At 51.8% G+C, this 9,600-nt stretch overlaps 1 protein-coding gene across 1 annotated transcript; it reads left to right on the forward strand.

Moving 5' to 3' along the window:
- The first annotated feature begins 1,234 nt into the window (after positions 1–1,234).
- On the forward strand, positions 1,235–8,781 carry KRT84 (keratin 84). The gene is made up of 9 exons (XM_053557928.1): positions 1,235–1,854; positions 3,059–3,267; positions 3,809–3,869; positions 4,334–4,429; positions 5,299–5,463; positions 5,623–5,748; positions 6,219–6,439; positions 6,869–6,900; positions 7,643–8,781. The coding sequence occupies exons 1-9, from the start codon at positions 1,294–1,296 to the stop codon at positions 7,963–7,965; spliced, it is 1,794 nt and encodes a 597-aa protein (XP_053413903.1). The 5' UTR covers positions 1,235–1,293; the 3' UTR covers positions 7,966–8,781.
- The last annotated feature ends 819 nt before the right edge of the window (positions 8,782–9,600 follow it).

The raw sequence follows: 9,600 nt of genomic DNA on the forward strand, positions 1-9,600 counted from the left end.
GTCAAGTGAAATGAGCGCTGAAAACACCACTGAGTTTAACACGGAGGCCACCGGTAACAGGAAGGATGAAATTCTCTTGTTATTATCCTCTGCTTCTTCCCCCCTCAGACACACAGTTGATAGCTAGGAATAGACAATGGTGCACACCAGACCTTGTATACTTCCGGTCAAAAGCTCTCATCCCCTTCTAGGTAGAATCCAAGCATCCCAGAGAATCTCAAGCCTCCAGTCAGTGTGTCCCCAGGCACAGGACAGGCTAGAATAGAAAAGGCCCTATTTTAGGTCTGTCCTTGAGCCCTAAAATAGCTGCAATAATGATAACAATGTCTAGTTGATGAGAACTTGCCATTTTCTATCCAGATGCTTATTGCTCTGGGTCCCTGTGTCCTAACCAAAGATGCACCCATAATTTGCAGAACCTGAATGAGCAACACCATAAAACCAGCCCTATGCTTTATTTGGGGGGCTTAAAATTATTAGGTTAGCTTTCCACATACCTTGGCCTCAAATCATATCACGAAAGCATTGACTGGTGAAGTCCTCAAGGCAAATCTTCCCTTACTACCATGGGAGATAGAGGCTATCTTTGCTATGTCTGTACCTTCAACACCAAACACACTGCTTAGTAGAGAGTAGGTACTCAGTAATTGGTGCATGAATGAATGAACAAGTAAGTGAATGAATATACTTTGAGTATTTCAAATCCGAGATGTGTCTATCTCCAGAGATGTAATAAACTATATTCTCTCCATACCATTATTTACTTGGAGCTGTGCAGACCCTGTCTCTCTATTGCACACCCCTCATCTGTTTAGGGGGTAATATCTTCACAGACAGATGCATCCCCTGTGAGCTTTCTGCTAGCACTGTTACCATCCTAACTTTCTGGTGGTTAGCCACACTTACAGTGAAAAAGCCTGTTGCATTTATGACCAAAGCAAATTAATGCCCCATTTTGGCAATTGTGGTAGACTTATAGAGGAAAATAGGACTATAATGTTTATGTATTTATGTGTTTTTAATGTTTATGCGTTTGATGGTACAGCCCTCACCCCGATGAGACTAGGTGTGTCTGTGTTAGCCCGTTGTCAGGGAGGTTACAGGCATGAAGAGTTTCTGCTAACTACCCAAGCTCATAAATGCCTGAAAATGGCTTTTTCTAATTTTTATGGGGCCAAGCCTCAGATTGCCACACACATAAAAGGGGTGAGAAGGATCCACTGGCTTCAGAGGACTCCCAGCTCCAGCTTTCCACTCTACACGTGCCTCTTTGCTCCCACCTAGGAAGCCACCATGTCTTGCCGCTCCTACCGAGTCACCTCTGGTCACCGGATGGCCAACTTCAGCTCTTGCTCAGCTGGGTCACCCCAGAACCTGAACCAATTCCGGGCTGGCTCTGTCTCCTGTAGGAGTGGGTCTGGATTTCGGAGCCTTGGCAGCTTTGGTGGCTTTGGGAGTCGGAGCGTCGTCAACCTTGGATCATATTCACCCCGGATGGCAGCTGTAGGCCCTTGTCCCATCCGCTGTGGAGCTGGCTTTGGTGCTGGCAGTGCAATGGCCTTGGGCTTTGGTGGTGGGAGTGGTGCTGGTCTAGGATTTAGGGCCAGCAGTGGTGTTGGTTTGGCGTGTGGAGCTAGCAGTGGCCTTGGCTATGGCTTTGGCAGCCCTGGCTTTGGCTACAGACTCGGAGGAATTGGAGTTCCAGCAGCTCCATCTATCACAGCTGTGACTGTCAACCAGAGCCTGTTGACCCCTCTCAACCTGGAGATTGATCCCAATGCCCAGAGAGTGAAGAAGGATGAGAAGGAGCAAATCAAGACCCTCAACAACAAGTTCGCCTCCTTCATTGACAAGGTACCTGTGATAGCTGAATCTCTGAGTCTAGTATGAGGAATGAAAAAAAAAATGTATATGGGTGCTTTTTTTCTTAAAAAGAGCCAGCCAGGCTCTGGGGCATTGACCTTGACCTAGGTCCTTCAGATGTCTGCCAAAGGCATTGCAGTATGATTTCTAGGTTGATTTGCTACACAGCGAGGACAGGGCAGAGGAATATACATGGCGGGCAGAGTAAGGCAGAAGCTGTGTTTTCTGAAGGAAAGAAGAACATCCTGCCAAGTCAGAGGGCATCTGGGAAAGCTAAGGCCTACCATCCGGGCACTTTGAAGTAGCTCCCGAACAGGCTGGAAACATCAGGATTTCAGCCAGGTGTTGGCTGGCATGTGTCTAAAAGGTTTTATCCTTCAAGGTCCATGTGCTCTTTATGAGGTCCTCATAGTTTCTGAGGCCAGTGGCCTCACATGCTTAGGCTTAGGAGAGTTCAAGACAGAGTTGAGTAATTTTTGTACAAAAAACAAAGAATCATACCACAACACAGAGTTTCAAGGTTCTGCCAAGTTGGCTAGATTGGGGGAAATCGCAGCCACTAGACTTTGGCTGATGCAGGGAAGCAGTGACATGGGTTACCCAGAAGAACTGACAAACCACAAACCCTGTCTATGTGAGTGGGGTGCTTTGGTTGTGTCAGAGACACATGTTTGGTTGTGACAGAACATGACCTCTGTCAGCTTCAGTTTCTTCATCTCTAATGCGAGGGGTTGGAGCAAAGGATCTTTAAGTTCTCTTCAGCTCTACACATCTCTGCCAATGGAATATCTGAGATGTTGGGTATTATAATCTGAAAAGTCCCCCTTTCTTGCACCTGCCTCACCCTGAATGTCCTTTACTCTGCTCCTCACTCTCTGCCAGAGCTGTAGGAAACCCCAGTGTAAGCAGAATCAATCTTTCCAGCTTCCCACTGAACTAGCATACACCTGCTTTAGAGGGTAGACACAATTCCTTAAAGTGCTGAGGCTTAAAAGTCTCTATTAGTAGCTGAGCATGGGGAGGGAGCTATAGACCTGCCCTTCCAGCTTCTGCTGAGTGAGAGGTGGGATGACAGTCAACAGAGGAGAAAACACTGTGAAGTGTGGCTGAGCAGCTGGCTGTCTGAGCAGCTGTTGAATGGAGGACCCTGTCAAGCACTCTAAATGCCTTCATTCCCTTGCCCCTGTGGCCTTAGGTGCGGTTCTTGGAGCAGCAGAATAAGCTCTTAGAGACCAAGTGGAGCTTCCTCCAAGAGCAGAAATGCGTCAGGAGCAACCTGGAGCCCATCTTTGAGAACTACATCACCAATCTGCGGAGGCAGCTGGAGACACTGGTCAGTGACCAGGCCCGGCTCCAGGCCGAGAGCAACCAGATGCAGGATGTCTTGGAAGGCTTCAAGAAGAAGTGAGTGACATCTGGGCTGCAGAGGCCAAGGACAGGCATGGGCTGGCCCCCAAATCATCAGCCAAGCTCAAGTGAGATCAGCTGAAGGATCAGGGTTGAATGTTGGTTACAACACTCAGCCTGGGGACAGAGATGGGGGGGACAGTGATACATCAAGAACGGAAGGAGACCCCCCCTGAGGAAAAGGGACCACTCTGGTTTTGAAAATAGTGCCCAAGTTCAGCATTGAGTCGGGTCCTACTTCTTCCATGGTCAAGTGCAATGATCATAAGTTGCTTCTATCAGAGGAATATAGCAATGGACCTGATTTTCAGACCTCAAATCCAAGTTGAGAAAGCAAAAGGGATATGGAGAAACTGAGGGGTCTGAATTCATTAAACAGTCTTAAAAGATGGCACAGAGAAGATGATGGTGTGGGAGTGGCAGCAGGGAACTCTTATCCTGGATGAAACCAAGAAGTCTTAAGAGCTTCACTGGGGAATTGGCATAATTGGCTCTCAGTTCAGAGTGAGAACTCACCCTCTTTATCTTTATCATGCAGGTATGAAGAGGAGGTGGGCCTCCGGGCCAATGCTGAGAACGAGTTTGTGACTCTGAAGAAGGTAAGGAGAGCAACAGGCCAGGCAACCTTTTCCTCCAAACACGCAAGTGTTCTCAGACCCCTAGGAATCTACCCAGGCAGCCCCGTGGAGTCTCCGATTCACAGTGGAAGACCTGAGATCATAAGAGGCTCCTTGTGAAATTCCAAGATGGCCTCACATTATTTAGGATTAGGTCCCGTGAGAGCAGAGGTGTGAAAAGATGCCCTGAGTGTCTTGGATTACCTAGACTTTCCCCATCTTGAAACGAGCATCACAAAATGTCTGGCAGCCACAGGGGTAGTTTTCACATTGCAGCAGGGAGAAGGGCTGTCGTTACTAAGCTTCACTGCACCCAGGGGCTTCCCTTCACTACCTCTGGCCGGCCTGTAGGAACTGGCCCAACCTTCCCACCCAGCTCCTGTCGCCGCGGGAAGGTCCAACAGAACACAGGTAACGAGCATTTTATTCTTCTCTCTTCTGTGCAGGATGTGGATGCAGCTTTCTTGATTAAGTCTGATCTAGAGGCCAATGCGGATACCTTAATTCAGGAAATTGACTTCCTGAAAGCCCTGTACATGGAGGTGAGGCGTCTTCTCTAAAGTGTCCAAGTCCAGTGCTTGGCCTGGACTCCTGAGGGCTTGGTCTGAGCCAGCATATCCTCAACATGTGGCATCAGTCTTTCCCCCCAAGCCCTAAGGGCTCATGTGCCTGCAAGCAGAGGAGGCACCCTGGGGAGCTGCCTCAAGGCCATAAATAAACTCCTTGGATCTATGATCCAAATCCTTACTGACCAGTCTAAAGACTGGGGTCTGGAATGTCACTGCCTATCTACTGACCACAGAACTCTGGAAAATTGTTTTGCCAGGAGCAGTAAGGAAAAATGTGTTTAACCTAATTAGCCAAACCAGGATGCTACCTTTTGCTTCATCAGCAATCTGGTCTGGCATAGATCTAGCCAGAATTGAATTTCTAGGTCCGGGTGAAAAGGCTGAGGAAAGCATCCTCCAGAGCCCTCACCTTGCAGGTCCAAGCTCTCTGGTTCCTTTAAGGACTTGAGATGTAGGGATTCCTACACCACCATGCTCTAAAATATTGTCAGCTTTCAATGGCCCATGACCAGCACGACCATTTTGTGGATCATCCAAAAAAATGTTTAAGCCCGAATATTGGCCCCACACCCCTCCACCAAGTTCTTAGGCCCCCATGGTTTTAATACTCCCCTAAGCAAGGCAGTATGTTAAAGGGGCAGCTCCAAGTGTATGACAAGAGCTCTAAAGTCAGACTGAAACTTTTCTCAGACATGTCTTTTTCTTTGCCCTTGATTTGGATGGTCTAGCTCTGCTCTGAACCAATGCCCTCTGCCCCGACCAATGCCTGGGGACCCTATGGCAGAGTGCTATCCACTGAATGGGACTCAGAGCCCATTTGTCTTGCTGACTCTTCAACACAGGAAATCCAGTTGCTGCAGTCACATATCTCAGAGACATCAGTCATTGTGAAGATGGACAACAGCCGGGACCTAAATCTTGATGGGATCATCGCCGAAGTCAAGGCTCAGTATGAAGAGGTGGCCAGGCGCAGCCGGGCTGATGCTGAGGCCTGGTACCAGACCAAGGTGGGTGGGTGGGGGAGGCTGGGAAAGGGGTGTGGGCAGGTCTGGGGGCAAGAATCATAGATAACAGAGAGGGCCCAGTGGAGGTCTGAGGCCCCTTGCTCAGTGGGAGCTGGGTTCTTGACCTGACCTTCAGACCCTCAAAATGCCCTCTGCACCCAGTATGAAGAGATGCGAGTGACAGCTGGCCAGCACTGTGACAACCTGCGTAACACGCGGGACGAGATCAATGAGCTGACCCGCCTGATCCAGAGGCTGAAGGCAGAGATCGAGCATGCCAAGGCTCAGGTGGGTAAAGGAAATGAGAGAAAGCTCTGGGGGGAGACGAGGCAGAGCCCCAAGCGGCAGGGCCCAAGTTGGTTGAGGGGAGGGAGATCACCAAGACTCAGACAGAGGAATGGAGAAATTAGGCCAGGAAGGCTTCCTGGAGGAGGAAAATACGGAAGGGAGGGAGAGCTTTCCACACAGAAGGAAAGGCTGGGGCAGACCCTGACAGGGAAGTAAGGCAGAAAGAATAGCTTCGCTTCCTGGCCCCCTTGGGCCTGGGGCAGCAGAAGTCTGAAAAGGCAAAGTCAGCGGGGATGCAAACTGAAGTAAAGCAACGCTCCACCCCCCGGCGACATCAACTGCAGGAGCACCAGTCCCATGGGGTCCATCCCTGGCTTGGCACCAGACTATATTCCCACCAAGAGGATCCCACCTGGGGATCCCCTGGCCCTGCCAAAGCCCCCACCCCCTGCAACCTGCCCTCCCCGCAGCGTGCCAAACTGGAAGCCGCGGTGGCCGAGGCTGAGCAGCAGGGCGAGGCAGCCCTCAATGATGCCAAGTGCAAGCTGGCAGATCTGGAGGGCGCCCTGCAGAAGGCCAAGCAGGACATGGCCCGGCAGCTGCGTGAGTACCAGGAGCTGATGAATGCCAAGCTGGGCCTGGACATCGAGATCGCCACCTATAGGCGCCTGCTGGAGGGCGAGGAAATCCGGTGAGCAGGTGCAGGGCGCAGGAGGGCGGGCATGGAGTCAGACTCTGCAGGGGAGGGGACTAGGTGAAGAATTTGCAGAAATGAGCAATTTCTAGGGGTAACAATGTTTTTTCTGCATACAGTAGTTGGGGTGTCCTTGCCACGCAAGTTTGTAAACAAGTTGCACCAGAATCATTGGATGTTTGGCTTAGTTGGTTAGTTAGCTGAAATTAATAAAAATAATCTATTTCCTCAAATATTTTAATTTAATAGTTTTAGGGAAGGGTCTAGGAATATGGAGTTTTTCAAAGCTCCCCAGAAGTGTGGGAACATCCAGGGTGAGAACCACGGCTCCACCGGTCCACTCAGACAAGAAAGCCCTTTTTATAGCAAGGAGGGTTTGGGGGAACAACAGTGCCTGTAAAATGATTTGTTTCTTTCCCTCTCCAGGATCTGTGAAGGCGTTGGACCAGTAAACATATGTAAGAAACTTAAGTCTTCTGCCCTTCACACACTTCTCTCTCCTTCAAACTTCCTTAAACTCAGGCTCCCTGTGGACTTGGGAGGCTCCCAAGATGGCCAGTCTGGCCGTGGCAGTCAGGGGAGCTGGGACCCGAGACAGAGAGTACTTCCTGAGCGGAGATGGCAAATGGTAAAAGATTCTGCTAGAAGGAGGGGACAGAAATGAGTGTGTGCTCTGCAGATGGGGCAGAGGTTTAGTTAGATTGGAACCCCAGGGCATGACAATGTGCCCAATGGACAGCTGAGGGCCACAGAGCAGAGACACCAGAAGGTCAGGAGAGAAGTGACAGGGACTAGTGCCAGAGGGTTTCTCGTGCTCCAGGCTCCAGGAAATGTGGGGGCCCCTGTGAGGGCATAATGTAATTGGAAGAGCCCCATTGCTTTCTGGGAGTTGCCGCTCCCGCTGCTGAGAAGCAGCTCACTGCCAACCTCACACCACCTGCCTGACCAGGCAGGCAGACATCTGGGGAATTGGCTGAATGCTTCCATTTTAATTTGTATGTTTGATTTTAGCATAGTCAGCATTTGAGTTACCCCGACAAGTGAAGGGAAAAGTGGATATTGACAGTGTAGACCCCAGGGACCACTTCCCAGATGCCACAGCCCTGCCTCTCCTGGGACCTCACGGGTGCCAGTCTCCCAGGTGCAGCCCAGACCCCACAGTCCACAGCTTCCTGACACTTTCCTCCTTCCTCCCTGCAGCCGTGAGCAGCTCCCGCGGCGGCCTGGTGTGCGGGCCTGAGCCCCTGGTCACCAGCTCCTCCCTCTCCCGCTCTGCAGCCACCTTCTCCAGCAGCAACGTCTGCACCACCGGCAGGGGCCTGACTACCTGTGGCTCGAGCCTAGGTGGGGCCCGGGCCACCCTGGCTGGTGGGGACCTGCTGAGCACGGGCGCCAAGGGCGAGATTTGTGTCCCCAGCGTCTCCTGCCCCCTGCCCACAGAGGGTGGCTTCAGCAGCTGCAGCGGGGGCCGCAGCAGTGTCCGTTTCACGTCCACCACCACCTCCCGCCGGACCAAGTACTGACAGCCCAGCCTCAGCCCAGCCGCTGCCAGAGAAGAACCAGCCCAATGCCTGCTGCCCCCCGGACTCTGGGCCTGAGGGGCCTCCAGCTCCCCTCCTGCCAAGACGCTACCCCTTGGCTCTCCCCTGGCTGCTCTGCCTGGCCCCAGGGCTCCTGGAGGAGCTTTTCACCATGTGGGTGCTCCATCTGCAGCCCCAACCAGGCTAGCTTCTTCCTGACTCCCAGTTCCCTTCCTTCGCATCTCTCTTCACCATCCAGCAACAGCCTTGAAAATGCAGATTTAATACAACTACAAAAATCTGTGTGCCTGAGGAGAAAAGGGACAGTTCAGAGTCAAAAAGAATGTGTTCGGGCACCATCGCTGGGTGGCTTTGGAGAAGGGAGAGTTAACTGTCCACACTGGCAGCGTCCTTAGCCCACCGTCCTTGGCTTCCTTCTCTTCCTTTCCCTGGCAGGAGAAGGTTCTTTCCTTCTCTTTCTGTCCCAGAGGATCTGCACTCCTTGGTGGCCCAGGGATCCCTAAGTCCCCAGAGATGGTTCTTCTCCCGGTGTCACGGGCCCTGGCTGCTTCTCTTCCTGTGTTGTCAGTTTAGCTGTGGCATGTGAGTCTGCGAGATGGGTGAAGGTGCAGATGGAGAGGTGGGCCCTGCAACACTGCCGGTGCCCCTGCCCTGCTAGTGGTGTGCGGCCCAGCCCTGTCTGCTGCAGGGTTTGTGTCGGGAAGCCCTGAGGGGCCTGGGAGTGGGGTGGGATGGGGTGTCTGTCTGTACTGCTCTTTGTGTTCCTGCGTTTTCAATAAACTTGCCAAGCAAACTTCATGAGAACTCTGCCTCTCACTGGATCACATGGGGGGCATGGAGGAGTTTGCCCCCTAGACTGCACCAGCTCACCAGCTCCTGGGCCCACCCTGCTGAGGACTTGTCAGGGATAGAAACTAGTGGCCCTGGCACAGGGAGGCACTGAGGAAAGAGGGGTTCCTGGAGGGGTTCACAGTTCTGCAAGGCAGAGGAGACATCGCAAAGGCTTTGGAAACAAGTGCCAAGCAGCCCATTCCTCTCTAGGCATCACCTTGCACTTCAGAGGTGCCCTCTTCCTGACCCAGGTGAACCCTCTGTCAATTCCCCAACTCCACCCCATCTCCAGGTCCTCTGGGATCACTGCAGGGATCCCCTGGTCTTTCTGTGCTTACTCTTGTTTTTATCCAACTCACTCATCATGATGCTGCCACAGAAGTCTTTCTCACGTGGAATACTGATCAAGACTCCCCGGTTTGTAGCCCTCAGTGGCTCCACATTGTCTTCCAGAACAGCCCAAATTCCTTAACATGGCATATGATGTACAAGTCCTGTGTGACTTGCCCAGATGCATCCACTCTCAGCCTTCCCCTCCATGCAACCCACTTCCCACCTTTCATCTTTTATTTTGATAAGTGCCTACCACATGTCAGGCATGATGTTAGGAAAATAGTAGTTAAGGAGAGTCAGTCCTTCCCTTCCAAGAGCAGACAGTCTCTTGGGGACTGTGAACAGGCAAGTATGACTCGCACGCTAAGGGTAGAACCAGTGCCGTGAGGCCCAGAGGGGAGGCCTGCCCCAGACTTGGGGCACCATCAAAAGCTTCCTGAAGGATGTGATCTC

This window comes from Nycticebus coucang, chromosome 12 (assembly GCF_027406575.1).
Source record: "Nycticebus coucang isolate mNycCou1 chromosome 12, mNycCou1.pri, whole genome shotgun sequence".
In the NCBI taxonomy this organism is placed as follows: Eukaryota; Metazoa; Chordata; class Mammalia; order Primates; family Lorisidae; genus Nycticebus; species Nycticebus coucang.

What these genes read in the sequence shown, in the direction of transcription:
- KRT84 (XM_053557928.1), top strand. Translation starts at nt 1,294, where the DNA reads ATGTCTTGCCGCTCCTACCGAGTCACCTCTGGTCACCGGATGGCCAAC. An exon ending in TCGCCTCCTTCATTGACAAG is followed by an intron (nt 1,855 to 3,058) that starts GTACCTGTGATA and finishes CTGTGGCCTTAG; the next exon opens with GTGCGGTTCTTGGAGCAGCA. An exon ending in CGTTGGACCAGTAAACATAT is followed by an intron (nt 6,901 to 7,642) that starts GTAAGAAACTTA and finishes TCCTCCCTGCAG; the next exon opens with CCGTGAGCAGCTCCCGCGGC.